The sequence below is a fragment of the Brachionichthys hirsutus genome, chromosome 21 (genome assembly GCF_040956055.1).
Source record: "Brachionichthys hirsutus isolate HB-005 chromosome 21, CSIRO-AGI_Bhir_v1, whole genome shotgun sequence".
NCBI lineage: Eukaryota > Metazoa > Chordata > Actinopteri > Lophiiformes > Brachionichthyidae > Brachionichthys > Brachionichthys hirsutus.
This window is the reverse complement of record NC_090917.1, coordinates 7,570,470-7,587,912: the sequence shown is the minus strand read 5'-3', so window position 1 is coordinate 7,587,912 and position 17,443 is coordinate 7,570,470. Positions and strand designations below refer to the sequence as shown.

The 17,443-nt window shown below is 44.0% G+C and overlaps 1 protein-coding gene across 1 annotated transcript; it reads left to right on the top strand.

Annotated features, from left to right (window-relative positions):
* The first annotated feature begins 4,550 nt into the window (after nt 1–4,550).
* On the top strand, nt 4,551–14,415 carry vstm4b (V-set and transmembrane domain containing 4b). Its single transcript, XM_068754638.1, has 8 exons — nt 4,551–4,602; nt 5,777–6,184; nt 11,876–11,929; nt 12,169–12,276; nt 12,909–12,942; nt 13,049–13,173; nt 13,571–13,635; nt 14,290–14,415. The coding sequence occupies exons 1-8, from the start codon at nt 4,551–4,553 to the stop codon at nt 14,413–14,415; spliced, it is 972 nt and encodes a 323-aa protein (XP_068610739.1).
* Nucleotides 14,416–17,443: the final 3,028 nt, after the last annotated feature.

The following is a 17,443-nucleotide window of genomic DNA, read 5'->3' as shown; positions in this document are numbered from 1 at the left end:
CAGCAATCAGAGCCGCTGGGCTCCCAGACGGACCCTTTCTTTGCCGCTAGGCACCTTAAAGGATGACAGGGATGGAAAGGAGGACATGTGAGCGTTAACGAAGACAGGGGGCGGAGGCTGCGCTGAGCTGATTGCCAGCAGCTAGTGGCTAACATTTAGCTTGTGATTTCATTTTGCCTTAGTCACCCAAGCAAACAAGCCTTCTGATTCATCCCATTGCATGAAACTCAAAATTAGCCCGAGGCTAGGGCTGGAGACTGAAGGCATGAGTCATGCAGGGGTTTTTTATTTGTAGATTTTTTATAATTTACGTTTAATAATAAATTAAACGTAATAACAACAAATATAACAACGTCATATTTGTTGTTGTTTATAATTTTCAGAGGATGTGTATAAGTTTAACAGGTTAACCTCCACATTTCTGCACAGTAATTTAAATATGGCATAATCATTGTATTGTAAGTAATGCAGAATTAGTTAGAGAGTATTTGGCTTTGTATAGCAAAGCGATAGATTTGGCTATTTTTTCCAATTGTATAATTTATATGTGATTTCCAGCTAAGATCCTCATCAATAATAATTCCTAAAAAATTAATTTATTTTTCCCGTTGAATGTCCATCCCATCTATTTTTATTGATATATCAATGAATTAATTTTTTGACGTTGAGTGCTAATCCATTTTGATCAAAGCAATAATTATTATTTTTTAGTTCTTCATTTCCTACTTCGGTGACTTCCTGTATATTTTTCCTTTTCATGGTCAGTGTATAAATATGCTAATAACAATTTAGAACTTTTTGATGATGATCCAGATCACCATGTGGATGTCTAAATCTAATTATGAGAGGAATGAGCTGCTGGGCGGAGGTCTGCGCTCTCTGAGTGCTTCTGTATAGTTGATATCTTCTCCGTATAAGTGAACACATAATGCGTGTGCACTCTTCAGGGCAGCGCATCTATTCTGTCATAAAGTAAAATGATTACCTCACATTTGGATGTTCACCTGGATTATTCTTTCAACTGCTGGAAAACGTCATTTATCCCTCTAAAAACACATCCTTATTGATTAAACATATGTTTAGGGTTTTGTTTCAGAGGGACTGTCACCTCACGCTGTGATTCTCCGACACTCAAGAGTCAGATTGCAGAGTCTCGTGATGCGGGTGCGTTTGCAGACAGAAGCCTGACACCATGACTGAGACGATCATCGTCCACAGAGTAAACACATTGAGAAATCTTCTCTTCATACATATGCAAACACCGGCTACGAACTGGCATTTCCCAAACTCTGTCACAGTCTCGGTGTTATGTTCCATCAAGCGATGTCTGCTGGTTGTTTGCCCTTCCAGAAATGAAGGATGTTGTGATTGGACATGGGAACAGCTTGTTCTAGCAGCCTTGTAACCATTTCATATTTACAGTCTTAAATTCTTATTTTACATTTGTTAGTACATATGCTTTATTATATTAATAAATATTCAATGTTAATCTTATATTGACATAATGATATAATATAACCAACTTATATCCTTTTTGTTTGTGTGTATTCCCATCGTGGAGCCTAAACATTGAATTTGTTTTCAGGTGAAGGGACATGCTTAAATAGGGGAATAAAGTTTCCCATTCACTGACTCTCATCCATGTCCTCTCCTGCTCGCTCTGACCCATATTGACCAATCAGAACGTCCCGAGGCGTGGGTCTCCATTTCCGCACCATGTATGTGAAGCCTGCAAAAGTGACCTCTGGGTGAAAGGTCAAACAGGCAGCGTGTTGTTCCTCACATTTGGGTTGTTGACAGATGAGAGGTACACCAATTATTAAAAAAAAAAAGTGACAGTTACAAGAAGACATTTTTATTTTGTTTAGTAAGCCTGTTTACATTGAGCATGAATAATGTCTGTGTTCCTGTATTTCGTTTCCCTTTTCTTTGAGACAATCCAGCCTTTCGACCGGCACTGCAGACATTATGAAATACTACCGATACTATCCACAAGGGGGCAATATTTACCTCCTAAAAAATAAAAAAAAAGTAAAATGTGGAAAAACCTGTCTGGTTCCACATCTGAGCAGCAGAGCCTTGTAAAACAGTTATTTGTATTTTTATTGCTTGAATTTACGTCATTACCAAAATGACAGTGTATTTTGTTTCCCCTTCAAGAGCTCAGTTTCAGCTCTCCTGCTCTCTATGTTTTCCCTCTTTCTTTATTCAAAGCGCTGCATCCCGCTGGATGTCGAGCATGATTGTGTATCTTTCCATCGATATTTAGAATGAGGCTTTCTGTCAACCCACAACTTCAACATATGAAGTGACAAAATGTATTAAAATCATATTTGAGAACCTGAAGAATCCAAGAATCCAAGAATCGGTCCATCTTTCCATCCGTTTCCTTGGAGACGAGACAATCACAATCCTCCCGTCTACTGCCGCTTATCCACTCTGCGGGTCACAGGTCTGCTGGAAGTCTCTCATCTTTTCGCATCCGGGTTACACCCCGGATGAGACGCCAGCTCATTTGCGGGGCTACATAAAGGGCAAAAAAACACACAAGCTCATTTAGTGCAATCAGCTCACATAAGCTGCATGCCTTTGGAGGTGGGAGGAAGCCGGAGAACCCAGAAGGAACCCACGCAGACACGGGGAGAACATTCAAACTCCCCACAGAACGGCATCGAGCACAGAACCTTCTTGCTGTGGTGGGTTTCTTCACGGTGGTGCAACCTTTAAATGGTCTTACGTTCATTGTTCCAATAAGAGGCCAAATATAAATGTTATGCTATTGCAATTAACTTTAGCTCCAAAGCTAAAACATGTGCCATTTGTAAAACGCCTCACAGTGCAGATAGGATTTGAGTGTTTTGTGCAACGGTTCAATGAAATCATCCTCAATTTGCAAATGTCCATATTTCGAGTTTCTACAAAAGACATTTGTATTAAGAAAACCAGTTGATGCCTTATGATGTCGACTCTATTAACACTATTAACCCTTTGGGACTGTCTCCAATTGATCGTATCATACTGGAGTCTGAGTCTGCAGCCACATTTTTGAGACTGTGTCCTTCATGTGGAAGAACCAATAAATAAAAAAAAACAGTGTCCCCTAATATCTCGGTAACCCAACATGCAAACAGAATAATAGCAAACAGATGTCGTGCGTGTTGAACTGTTTACTCTAGAAGATGAACTACTGCTATAATCTCCTCCAGATGAAACCTCTCAAATAATTTTACTGTGGCGATATGACAATGGACCAAATATAATATAACAGTTATACTGGACCATCGCTGTCCTCGCCTGTACAAGTCACACATGAATGATATAACTAGAACCTCAACCCAGAAACTAAGAAGCTCTGTTTGTGTCGACGTCTGCCAGTCTGTTGGGATCTTTCAGACGCATGCGTGTGTTTCTGCTGGTCGGGTTGCAGGATGCTTGTCAAAGCTTTATCGAACGGATTACGCCCGATGACGGTGAGCCGAGGCGCTACTGGCCGGATGGTTCTAGCAGCAGATGAGTTCAGGATGCAGCGGTGGGCCGATGGAGAGGTGATCAGTATAGCTTCAGTGTTGTCTCTGTGATGGATGGAAACGTGTCCAAATCCCTACAACCCTGCACAGGATAGTCCCGTAAATGGACGGACGGCGGAGACAAAGCAAAGAAAAGGGCGTGCATTTGGGGCATGCTGCGGTCATGAGAGCCCTGGTGCGGTGAATCCCTCACCGGATCCTGCAGGTTATCAAGGTTTGTTGAAGTGGAACGTCTTTGTCCAGGAAAAAGCCATGTTTGTCAGAAAAACACCCCCCCCCCTCAGTTCCTTTATCTGTGAATCAAGCGTGTCCCAGATCTTCACACCACAGCTCTCTGAGATGAGCCCTGAGCTGGCGGCTCCCAGCGGCTGCACAAAGAGTCGCTGTGGGATCGCGTGACACAAAGACACACACAATTCTCTAACTCATATCAAAGTAGCGGCTTTAACTCGCTCAATGGCTTCAAATAATGAGTTATTGACAACAGAAGTGTCCCCACCTCCCTCCTCCTTCCCCTGTGTGTGTGTGTGTGTGTAGGTGTGTGTGTGCCAAATAGAGCCCAGACTTTGGTCTGCTCCACAGCTGGAGTGATTTGCTCGTCATCAATCTCTCCCTCCCCTCCTCTTCAGGAAATTACATTTCCCACTCACTCGCCAAAAGCAGAGGTGTGTGAGTGGGTTTGTGTCTTCCCTCTCACATGCTCGCCTGTCTCTTTCTGTCTACTCTTCATGCGTGTGTGTGTGTGTGTGTGTGTGTGTGTGTGTGTGTGTGTGTGCGTGTGTGTGTGTGTGTGTGTGTGAGGCTGCCATATGTGTTTGTACTGTGTGTGTGACAGGAGGGGGGAGGGGCAGAGGGAGGTCCTGAGTAGAAACAGAGCAACTAATGTTTCATATTACACTCCTCAGTTGTGGGGGGGAAAAAAGAGAAGAGGAGGAGGAGAAGGAGGAAGAGGAGGAGGAAACCCCAGCTTCTTTTCTTCGGAGGCATTTCCCTGGGAGTTTATTGAGGCTGCAGCCGTGGAAAATGAAGATCTCCTCTGTGGCCGTCGCTCTCCTGACTCGGATGCTGCTTAGAGGTAGGAAAAGTTTACTTTGCTCCACACTGATGTGGATGCTGGGGGGGGCAACACGCTGTGCAGAAAACATTGGTGAATCTGAGGGGATGCTGCAGCAACGCTGGTGGAGATGGAGAAGAAACTGTTGGCTCACGCTTCTTCTTGCTCTGTCCTGTTCCTTCGTCAGAGATGCGTGTGTTTATCAGAGCTCTGCGTGCATCGACTGTTCCAAAATAGACAACGGGGGGGGGGGGGGGGGGTTGGCATCAACGTGCAAGCTAACAACCTGTCAGTCAAACCAGATTAAAGGCACAACTAAAAATGACACTGAAAAAGAACAAGAGGAAGCTCCTGTCATAGAAAGGACGGGATATTACAAGTTAGAAAAACCACCAGACAGGAGAGGATAAATTGTCATGAAACAGGACTCTAAAGAGTCATAGAAGAAATTATTTCAATATTATACACTTAGACGCATCAGCATTTATTTAACCCAAGTGTAATTTTGAACGTGTCATTAAGAGACTTTGATATAAATAATCAGCCATAGGTGTGAGTGTGTGTGTGAGTGTGTGTGTGTGAATGACCTGCTGTTTGTATGCGGCCCTGCGATGAACGTGGCGGCTTGTCCAGGGTGTGCCCCACCTTTCGCCCGCTGACTGCAGGGATCGGATCAAACGCAACCCGGTAACGGACAAAGCGGTTCGGAAGATGACGGATGAATATTTATTTATTTATTTACATGAACAAATATAAAGCGTCTTTTGTCTTGCGTCAAACGAGACATTTGTGGCGTTACCTGGCAGGGAGATGGGGTTCAGGTGTAGAAAACTGAAACCAGACGGTCGATGAAATGATTTAAAGATGCTTTTTGTTTGTTTGTTTATGTTCTAATAACCAATGGACCAATTATACAGTTCCACACGTGGCTGCTAGCATGACAGGGGAAATATCAAATACAACTTTACTCTGTTTTCACCTTAGAGCATCCAGAATAAGCGAATAAAGTTCTTGTCTGCTCGTTGTAGTCAGACGTTAACTCAAAGAAGGTTCGGTGAACCAGCTGAATTGGTTCAGAGGGAAATCAGAGTCACATGACGCGAGGAATATCAGGACCTTCAGCGAAAGCAACAAGCCGCAGTGATTCTGATACCTAAAACTGATTCAATACAAATGATCAATCTTTCCTCTACAGATTTGTGTTTGGCCGTCAACGTCACAATTGCCCCGTCGCCCTTCACGGTGGCCCAGGAGGGTCAGAACATCACGCTCTCCTGCGTTGTGTCCCAGCGGCGCCGCAATGCTGCTCTGCCAGTGGTGAGGTGGACCTTCCTGCCGGCGGGCGCCGACCGGCCAGAGGACGAGCTCCTCATCGCCCGCGTCAACATGAGGAAGGCCCGTTTCTATGGCAACTACACAAAGAGTTTCCCGTGGCCCAAACTGAGGCTGACAGTAGTGAAGCAGGGAAAGATTTTCGACCTGCTGATCCTGAATGTGTCCGACGGGGACCGGGGGCTTTACATGTGCCGGGTGCAGGAGTTCAAAAAGCACCGGGACCGCTGGAAGGCCTCGGCAAACTTCACCGCCGCCACTGAGCTCAGAGGTGAGGGCCGGACTTATTGAATGTGCCGCTTTATTATGCTTGGATGAATTGCCAATCAGAATTCACCAACTTTGTGTTTGTGAGTTGCAAAAGGTCGTGTAGGCAAGGAACAGCTTGGGCAAAAAGCCAGACGAGTATAGCAGAGGACGTCTTTGTTTCTGAAAAAGGCTTTCTCCCTTTTCCTTTGTTTGAAACAAGTTGGTCCTCAAATATCCCAGTATAACACCAGAAACAAATACAAAGTATTTTTGGATACAGTTTTCTGCTTTACAAAAAAATACTAAACACACTTAAGCAGTACTTTTGCCGTGATTTGGCAGAGTGGGTTTGACAAAGAGGAAAGCCCATCTACCAGCGGGTGTGACAATAATGCATATGCAGCAAATGAAGGCAAAAAATGGGATTCATAAAAAATGACAGTTGAGGAAATGCCAAAAATGATAGATAACATGCATAAGTAATATAGAAATTGGGGTTGTTATTATTAGATTTTAGAAAAAAATCCATTAGCAAAAAAGGTCCTTTGGAGTGGATAAGTGGAAACACAGGAATAGCTTCTCGCAGGATGACATCATTCTCTGGTGAAACAGGGAGGAGGGCTGTCAGAGACTTTTGTGACCACAACAGAAGCCCTGACAAATGGCAATTTGATCACAGCAAAGCCACAAAAAAGTGCAGGCAGAAGTCTGGACAGAGAGTTTCCATGGCAACAGCAACCTATGACAGCCACTGAGCATCTCCCGGTTGTGAGCTCCTGAAACAGTTTGAGGTTGAAAAAGAACGCGGAGGACTTATTTTTGTTTTCCCCAAACATTTGGTTACATTTAAAGAGAAAGCAACTCTGTGGATAATTTTATCAAACTCCTCAGAATGTGGGGATAACGCAAATGGAGAGACGATCACAGGCCTCTAGCGTGTAATCAAACAGAGATAACAGCACACCGGAGCTGACAGGAAACCATTTGCACGGTGGGAGCAGTTCTGCTTCTCAAGCAGAAACATTTCCTCTGACGGCAGCTGGATGATGTCATTCATCTGGCTTCAATGAGCAAAAGCAATGCTCGGGTTTAGATTTGGTGAGCCGTCATTGGTTAGGAGTTTGGAGAGTAAGAAAAAAGAAAAAACAAAGATCCTCCATTGCCACAAGTTTGTGGCTTTAAAGGAATGGATGGTCTTGGAGGTAGAGCAGCTAACGGCACTGTGAGGTTTCGATGGGAAAGCGTACACAAGGTGTAGATGTAGTCCCAACGTAAACGTGACTAGAGTGTAGATTTTTGTCTCAAACTTGGACGGTGACGGGTCACAAGGTGTCTTAATTGCTATTGACTTGCTAAATGTGCATTTTTACTTGGATAACAGGAAAAACAAGAATCCCTATATTTCACTCAAAAGTACAAAATGATTAATTAATTACTGCAGTTTTGAGCAGTCGTTAGATTTTATTAGTTGTAACTCGGGCAGTGGTCAACTCACAGCCATTCCTATCTGTGCGGACTTTGGACGAAGTTTGTTGCCTGCTTCTACCGCCGCTGGTTGAATACCTCACCGCCACTTTTGATTTAACGCACGTCACAAATCATCAGAAAGTGTCTTCCTTTCAAAAACCCAGAAGCCGATTAACATTATTCAACCTGAAACGCTGTCAGTGTTTGGCTCCGCACACTTTCCATGGAAGTGTTCCTTCAGGCTGCGACTTTCATGGAGTCCACAGCCAAGCCCGGGCCCCGGCAGACATGCAGTCCCAACTGAGATCTGTTGACGTTGGCCCTGACACGGAGTTTCCCTCCCAAAAGAGGAGCAGACAGGCCGAACTGGAAAGACAGAGAGCTGCCCGAGAGCTCGGATGTTTGTCTGCAGTGACAGCAGAGCAGGACGCCGGCTCGTGTCTGGCTCTAAACCTTTTCCGGGTTGAGGATGTGGGGAGCTATTTTTGTCCGAGGAGGCACCGTGGTTTCAGAGATTCTTCTTTTTTTTTAAGGATATGTCTACATTTTGGCCTGGATTCTGCAATTATGACACAAATTGGGCTGCATCTAGACAAAAACACGTTCTTTTTGAACCTCTGCTTGGACGCTTTTGGCATCAAATTTGCTTCATTTCCCCCAGACTCAGGGAAATGTGCAGAAAACCTTGATGATATTAACGACTGTAAATGGTGAAATCCTCAAAGTCCTCTCTGTCACTTTGTGTTTTAAGTTGAATTGTTGGGCTGAACATGTCGCTGTCTTTCTCTTCCTTCGTATTGTGTGGCTCCTGTCTCTTTTTTAAGACTCGCTGCTGGTGAAAAAAAAAATCTAAATAGGAATATTTTTATTTAAAAAACAACAAAAACAACAATGCATTTTATTGAGTCATAATTATAATCTTTACTGTTTCCATTTGCAGTGACTGTCAGAAAGGATTGGAAATCATCCAGTTCAGTTTTATGAATGTTTACCAGAGCGTTCCAGCTTCTTGGAATCGGTCCTTCGGGTTGTCTTCCATCAGATTTGAGTAATTGCAATGGACTGTCCAAATGTCCAGTGGCGTTGACAACGCTCTTCTGTCCAGTGGCCCAAAGCAGACAGGGAAAGTTCTTCACATCAGCCACACAAACGTTGACAGCTACGTTAGCATCGATACATCTGAGGTTAAACCCCCTCTGGGACGGTCGCTCCTGGTCAGCGCTTCACCCTCAGCAAATGGCCGAGCCTTTATGAGTACAAATGTGTGTTTGTGGCGTTAAGCTAATGGAACTCTTTCTGGATGGGATGGCATTAGGTGACCAGCTGTTTCCAGTCTTTCTTAGAACAAAACTCCCGTTGCTCTTCTTACTATTGCTTTTATAAACTCGTCTGGAGGTCAGCGGGTTTGGTGGAAGAACTCTGGATGAATGCATGGATGATCGTGGATGCAGCCACTTCTCGTAAACAAACTGAACCGTAGGTATTTCTATAACGCATGTGGGTCCAACACATTGCTATAAAGAGGTTACACTGAGCAAATACACAGAAAGATGGACAAAAAGACATGTCAGGATGCGTAAGGCTTTCTACAGACACACAGCTTGGCTGTGTTCGTACTTTTGTCTGTACACTTTCACCAGTGAATTTGACCAAGTGTCTCACTAGATGGCGAAGGCACAGACAAATCATTGTGTCTCGACATTCATGTTTACAGTGTTGTGTTTGCTTGGAACACAAAAAGACACAGAAGCGCTGTGCGAAAATCAATACAGAGTCTGTGATTCTCCCCCCAAAAAAAAAGGTTTGCCCGAATGTCCCCAATTCAGTCTTCGGCCATTCATAAGATGCTAAAAGATGACATGAAGTACATCTGAATAAAAGCCTGTTTTATGTAAATCCAATTTGTCCCATGGATGATCGTCCCTGCATCTACAGCTGCAGGTGCTGAAGAGCCACACACAGCCTGAGGGAAACAAAACACACTGTCGGAGATGCTATCAAAATGTATGCTGGGAATAAATCACCGGGGAGATGATGACTGGAACTCGTTTCAAACGAGCCGGAGGAAATGTGATATTTCAACCAGGGGCTGTAGACAGTACAGGGAGAGGCTTTTTGTGCTGTATTTGCTGTGTTCCCACTGATTCTATGTCTCTGACACGCAATTCATTTTCACATTTTTATGTGCAATGATGGCATAAGGGGAAAAAGAGAGAAACACTGGAGTCATTCGACCAGAAATGCCTTTGAAATAAAGGTTGCAAACAATATAATGGCAAAATTGCTCAATGTTCACCACTTGATGGTTACACAAGCAAAGACATTTACTCCGCAAGAGATATTTAGTTTGCCTTTGTATACCACCGTCTGATTTGAATTAAAGAAAACAAGCATTGAAGAAAGACAGAAAGAGGTTTTTAAAGTTGCCTGAAATTCTTGCAAAAAAAAAAAAAACAGATTGGAGAAAGCATTGAAATTAGAAATATCTGCTATTTAATTAAACTACTAAATAAGGAATGAGCTGCAAAACTCAAACAGTCATGCTGTAGCTTTTTTTTTTTTACCGGTGCTGCTTGTGGGCTCTGATAAATCAAACCAGTGACATCAAGCAGCAGCTCTTTTGTATTTAACACTAAATGAAACACAGACGCAGCGTTCCAGCTTTTCCACACACGACTTTCCAGTCAGTCCACAACCTCGGGTCCAGCACTTTAAACTGCAGATACGTGAGGTGGGATGAACAAGACCCGGTCCAATAGACCCGCCTTCTTCTGTTGCTAATTGTGAAATTTAAAGACTAAAGTAAAAATATTTCGGTGATCAAAAAAAATAATAAATGAATGCTAACATGCTAATGTTCAATGCAGACTATAGGAGGATAGCGCATTTTATTTTACGCATTTCCATCGCGTGTTATGGCTACAATGAATTACGTGGTCATATTCAGCCCAGTGCTCAACATTTGAAATTTGGCCAGCATTTCCAAACAGCAGAATGTAGGTCGCATTTGGTCAGTGTAGGTTTTAGTGGTTTTACAGACGGGGAACCGAACCCAAAGGTCGCGAACAGTCTGATGACGTCGAGGCCTTTCAAAGAACAGCCTTCAGGAACGGACAGACACGAGACGATGAGGGGCTGCTGCTTACATTCATGGTGAGCTGGTCAAAGATGTGTGTGGGCAGCTGTTTGGTGTAAGGACACCCTGCTATTACAGGGCATGTAGTGGCACTTATTTTTAATAGGTGTTATCCTAAAACAGAATTAGTAGTTTAAAGGCCTCGCGCAGCATTTTGATGAAGTTCTTTTCAAGAATTAAATCTTCTCAGACAAGCAGTCTTCCCAATAAACCTCCCATGGCTTTAGGCGGTGTCTCACGGTTTAATTCCTGCTGCTCCACACAGCATCGTGGCAGCTGTAAATCTAATCTTACCCCCCCCCCCCCCCCACACACACACACACACACACAATTGGAAGTAGTAATTGCAAGAGTTAGAGCTCATCTAGGGTTTTCTGTTTCGATATGCAGCATCAGTACAAAAAAGAATCACGTCTGTAGCATTTTTGTCGGTTGCGCCGCTGGGCCTGTGGGAAGAGGCCTCCAGCCGGCACGGCTCGCCTGCCTGTCGTCAGCTGCTGCTGCTTTGGGGTATTTCAAGATGTCCTGGTGGGTGTCGTTTCACAAGAGCACAGCGCCGTTAAGACTGCTGTGGTCCGACGGGATGGAGAAAGGGGCTCGTGTGTGGGACCAGGCTTGAGGTTCATTATGGGAAACGTATTTAATCAATTATTTTGGACACAAGCAGCACAAAACTGCGATTTTAATTGCGCCGATTGAGGCTGCATTCACAGGCCTCGGGATTCCTGAATGCTACTTACATCCTGGTCTTATATTTAGTTTAATGAGCTGACGTAATTATTGGCGCAAAGGATTACTGGTGGTAAATTCTCCTGGTTTGTTCTGAAGGTAAAATGACATGCCGAGCTGGATCTGAGGCTAAAGTCTAGGATGTTGCTAGAATGTAATCCAAGCTATTCATCCTATTTCATCCAGTGAAGGTCAGTGAAGGTCAGCGCGGTCCGGTAAAGGTTGAGACGGTGATACGGAGGCAGGATCAGGCGGGGAGGAGAACAGCTCGCTGCCGTCCTACAATTAGCTTTATTTAAACTTTAGCCAGGGTGTAATCAGGCGGCAGGGTGGGCCCAGTGACAACGATGGACTTTACATCTTTTCTTCTTTTCCCTGTAGTGCATGTTTTACCAGCCACCAAGGCCAAAGAAAGCCTGTGGAGCTTGTTTGAAGGTAAGTCGACATATTTTTAGCATGTTTGAGTGGGTGTTTGTTTGTGGTCGACTGGCACTGCGTCTTCCAGGCAGAAATAGCCCAACCCAACGGATATTGTACAGAACCCTGAATAGCTCAGCAAACCATGAACCAATAGTGTTTTGTTTTTGTTTTCATTCAAGGTTTTTGTGTAAGGTCAAGCATCAGGCATGAGGCGGACTCTCTGATGGACCCGCGTGGGTTCTGTTGTGTTTCAGATGTCTATCTGTGTGCAGTGCTGATCTGCTCCGTGGGTCTGCTGTGCATGTGCATGTTCACCGTAACGGTAACCTGCCAGTGCGTACAGCGGAAGCAGAGGTTAAAAGGTGAGCGGCAACGCTGAGATGGCTCCCAGCTGGAGTGTGAGCTTTGTCTTTCCTCCATTTGCTCTTTTTGATCCATTGTAATCCTTCTGTCATGTTCTCCTTCAGCTTCCTCTGATAAAACTCAGCTTTCTATGCACTTTAATAATTGCATTAACGCTGGTTAGCAGACTGGCAGGCGGATCGGTGCGGCGGCTGCAGTGATGCGGTCGTCGGATCGGTCTGTCGTGGTGAAGAAGGCAAAGCTCTCGATTCACCGGTCAATCGACGTTCCGACTCTCACCTCTGGCCAGGAACTCTGGGTCATGACCGAAAGGACAAGATCCCGGATGCAAGCGGCCGACATGATTTTCCTCCGCAAGGTGGCTGGGGCATCTATTTCGGATGCCTTCCTGGGGAAGTCCCACTGGGAGGAAGCCTCGGGAAAGATTTAGGACACGCTGGAGGGACTTGTGAATGTGGCCTGTGAATGCCTCGGCATACCCCCCCAGACGAGCTGGGGGGGAAGTCTGGAAATCCCTGCTCAGACCGTTGCCTCCGTGACCCGGCCCCGGATAAGCGGTAGAAGAGGGATGGATGTATTAACACTGGCTTTCAATCCATATGTTACATTTTCTACATTTATGTCTCTGCAGATCATTACCACCTGGTGAAAAGCCCTCAGAACAGGTACGACTTCAGAGCACCGTCGGGTCATCTTCACAGACAGAAAGGCAAGCAAATCCGTAAATACTCTTAACGCCGCTGAATCTATGGAAATCTGGTCTCAACCCAGTTCAGGAGAGACCGTCACCAGTTCGGTGAGTGTGTCTCCTGCTCTGCCGAAGAAGGAGAGGAGGTACAGGAAGAAATGGAGCAGAGACTACCAAGAAGAGATGCCGCCAGAAATACCAGCGAAAGGTAAACGGCTTCCCGTTTGTGTTTGTTTTGTTTGTGTGTGATCCCTGAAGTGAGTCGCACCTTGGCAACAACAATGGGGGTTTTCAATAAAAGCAAGGCTGTCCCGATCCGATCACGTGATCGGAAATTGGGCCTGATCACGCGCTTGCAGACTTGATTGGAATCGGACGTTACCTCCCGATCAGGACTCGGATATATATGGATCATTATTTTTATGGCTTTTTTTAATCAGATCTGGAGTTGCGCCGTGGCACAGAGTGAGCCCTCTCTACCCCGGCAAGACGTCACTTCCTGTGACAATATTGGTCGAATGCCGTCAAGCAGGGCAAAACACGGATGATTGCATGTAGAGTCATAGTGAGAACTCACTGGAGCATCTTTGGTTTTGTCCTTTTAGCTCCCATTGGAGGCAAAACACGGAAACACAAACTTTTAAAAGCACAACCAAGGAAAGTGGTGCTGGTGAGTATCGCACGTTCTCTTTTTAATCAGTTGAATCAGGAATCTTCCGCCCTATCTAGGTTAGCTTTATGTAATGTACTCATGGTATATATTTTGGTATATATATTTGGTATATATATATTTGCCTAAAGCTTACTACCAGTAAAGGCGTTCACGCTGTCCTATGTGGCTTGCCATGATTATTGTGCCAAATAGCACAAAAATGTAGGCAAGCAAAACAAAATGTCTTAAAACGTTCCACATTTAATGTGTCGCTGGAACGAAGTGGCAAATAAACTGGCATTTTCATGGCACAGAAAGCTGCAAGACATAATAGAATTTTTATTTCAACCCGAACAACAAACAACGATGTCAGTATGCAGCCTCGGCATATTTAGGCGAACCAAACCAATGCCGTAGAGCAGAGAGAAACAAAGATGGCAGAGGAACACATCCAACCTTCAGGCATTTCTGTCTCCATATAAATGGAATTTTAATCGCTGCTCAGGATTAGATATTTCCTTTCTGTGTTCACGTCTACCGACGAGAAAACTTTATTTAAAGATTAATGATAGTGTTTCGCGCCAAATCTAATCCGACCTATATGCTCATTTTCTTCCCCTCTCTTTCCATCGCACTCTCCTCCATCACTTTTTTCCTATATTTCTCTTCCAGCCGAAGATTGTGGAGGAGAATCTGACCTACGCAGAACTGGATTTGGTGAAGCCCATTCCTGAGGCCAAGGCATCATGTAACGGCACTGTATATGCTCAGATACTGTTTGGGGAGCAGCAGCTATGAGAGGAACACTCGCACAACTGGCTGTGCCGCCTGTACAAAAAAGGATTTGTATTTACAGACTGTGTCGTTTTGCATTGCAAAATTTTTATACTTTCTTTGATAAAACTTCCTTTTACAGGATTCCAAAGGAACTTCTTTTTATACGGTCTTTTGTACCCAAGTTTGAATTCTGAGTAGCTTAAACTGGGAGCCTGATGGAATATGTGGTACAGTTTTAGATCAGATGTATCCATTATGGTGGTGGGAGCTGATACTGAGCTGAACTTGCAACCTAATCTGCCTCATTCATACCAAACAGGTCACTTTTGCCATTTGCCTTCCAAAATCATCCAGTTTATTCTGGGTGAGGTGAAGTGATAAGGTAGTTGCTCCAGCTAACATTCTATCTAATAAATATCTTCATCATCATCATCACCCGTGACCCACAAGGCAGATAAAGCAGCTGTAGATAAGCCGTTTGTAATCCTCTCATCTAAAGGAAGATGGATGGATGGATATGCAGCTAAGAGCCACACGAGCCCCTTTCAGTCTGTTTTGAGCTCCTGCCTTGTACAATGAGCATTGCTCTCTATTCTGTACAATCCCAGAGGCGTAATGGTGAGTTGCTCTGCTTGTGAGCTGGTAGTAGTGTGAGTAACAGTGCCAAAATCGCTGTTTGTATAAATGGGTCAAATGAAAAGGTGTAAGGGGCAGGATGTAGGCGGGATGTGGGGAATTGGGATTTACATTCATCGTGTTCCTAACTTGATGTGCCAAACAGCATCTGTGTTCATTCTTTTTCTTTTTTCTTTTTTTTGCCACATCCGGCTACAGGCTGTAATGACCCTGACTTTACAGACTTAATATTACAGCAACATTAGCCCCCCCGCCCCATACTTCCCCCCGTGGGCAAGTATCTAAAGCAGGCAAGCCCTTTCATCTGGCGCCAGCATCAACTTTACAGGCAGTTAGCAACACACACTTACATGAAATGGTGGCGTTGCACTTCTCTAGACTCAACCACTCAGCAGCACATAAACATGAATCAGGAAAGCTTCAAACTGATTTAAAAGCACAGACCAATGTTTGGAATATTTCACATGATCTTCACTGAGTTCTATTATTTGCGATGATAACAGAGCCACAAGCCAAATAAGCTGCAACACACATTCCCTGCTTCCTCACTTTGCATTTTTTTTTCAATCTAATGATTCCCTGGATTCCGGCATGGAAAAGCAAAGGAGTGCTTGTTGAACTTGAAACCCACACACAGAATCAGCAGACCCCCCCCCCCCCCCCCAGACATCCACTCATGTGGAGTTATCCTAGATGTCGCAGTTTTAGAGGAGATATTTAATTTTATTAAAGTATCAATGCAGCAATTTATATGCGCAGCAATATTTGTTTAAATTCTGTTAGACAGACATAACTAAGCGGACGGAAGAATTATCAGCACGATGGACAAAAGTGTTTCTTTAAAAGAATGCTTGTTTTCCAGTGTGATGGGCCTCTGGCACGTTTAATATGCTGTAGTTATGAGTAGTGCATAAGTTGCTTTACAGGTAGCAGTACATTTTGAAATTCTTTTCCCCATATTAGCAAAGTCTTCAACAGAAATCACTATCACCCTCCATTCGTCACCACTCTAATTTCCCATTGTTGTGCTTTATGTATGTATATTGGTTGCACCGTATGTTTTATCCATATATGAGGTGGTGGGCAGAGGTTAGAAATGCCCTTAAACTGTGAAATGTGAAGTTTGTTCCGCTCCACGTTGTCCTTGATGGGATCCCACTAACTAGAACCATATGTGTGAATTGTGCCTTTCTGCTCCCTCCCTCTGCTTTTCCTCTAAACAGGCCAACATTTATCGCGTGAAATATCTGACCACTGGATTGATGGCATAAAGTAATCATACATGCAATCCAAGACTTTGTGTTCATCCTCTGACTTTCTCCATTGTTTTCTCAGAATAAATAGAGAAATAGCTTTTTGCCTTTTTCTAAATTATTGGCAATAATAATATTCTACCTCTGTGTTGACATAAAAAAAAGTCATATAAGTAGGCTGTGATCATTAGAAGACCGCGCTTATGGTGGCGGAGGCACTGTAATGTGATAGGTGGAGAGTTCAATATTGGTTTTAGTTGAGTTGCATCCTCCAAATGATTTTCAAAAGAAAGCAAAACATGGGATAAAAATGAACCGAGAGGTCTTGTGGAAATGTCTCCGCTAGCAAAGAAAACACATTAAGGGTTTAATCAGAATCAGAATACTTTATTGATCCCGGAGGGAAATTGTATTAGCGACAGTACTCCACTCAACAAAACCTAGAATTAAGAAATTGAGACTATGCACATAGTGGTGATGGAAATATAACAGAAGCAAGAGAAGGTTTACAATGATGCATTGTGTCATTTTATTGCCACACATTTTATTGCCACACATTCTATGGCGTTCAGTTTTTGAGGGGAGTGGTCTCAGTCTTGTTGTCCGTGACGTGAAGCGACCGCGGTGAGAATCCGAGGCCATGATTCTCACCCGGAAAAGGGCGGAAAGTACCCTCCAAAGCCAGAGTTGGAAGTGAAGCACAGAGTCATGCTTTAGTTCTGTCTGAGAACCAAACAAGAGGTATTTGAAAAGAAACAGCCGGTAAAACAGTCAAACGGTTGTTAGTGCTGTTACCCTTGCGTGTGTTTGTCTCATGCATGCCATCGTCTCGGGCCGTAGAAGCACAATGCACAGTAAACACAGTCTACAGCCAACATGTCCTCTGTGGTTACAGTAATGCATAGCTGCGCTGGCCTTGAGGGAATAAAGAGCTTGTCATGAAAGACTTGCGCAAGAGGAAATCGCAGGAAGTAGGAATCAGAATAAAGCTCAAGCCTGGATGTCACGGAAGCACCTCTGTTCCTGGTCTGTTTGTTGGACGGTTCGTACACAGATTACGACGACACTTAGAGGTGATGCTGGGGAACTATTATATCAAATAAATGTCACATACACATCAGAGAAACATGAACAATGAACACCGAGGAACAATTAACGCA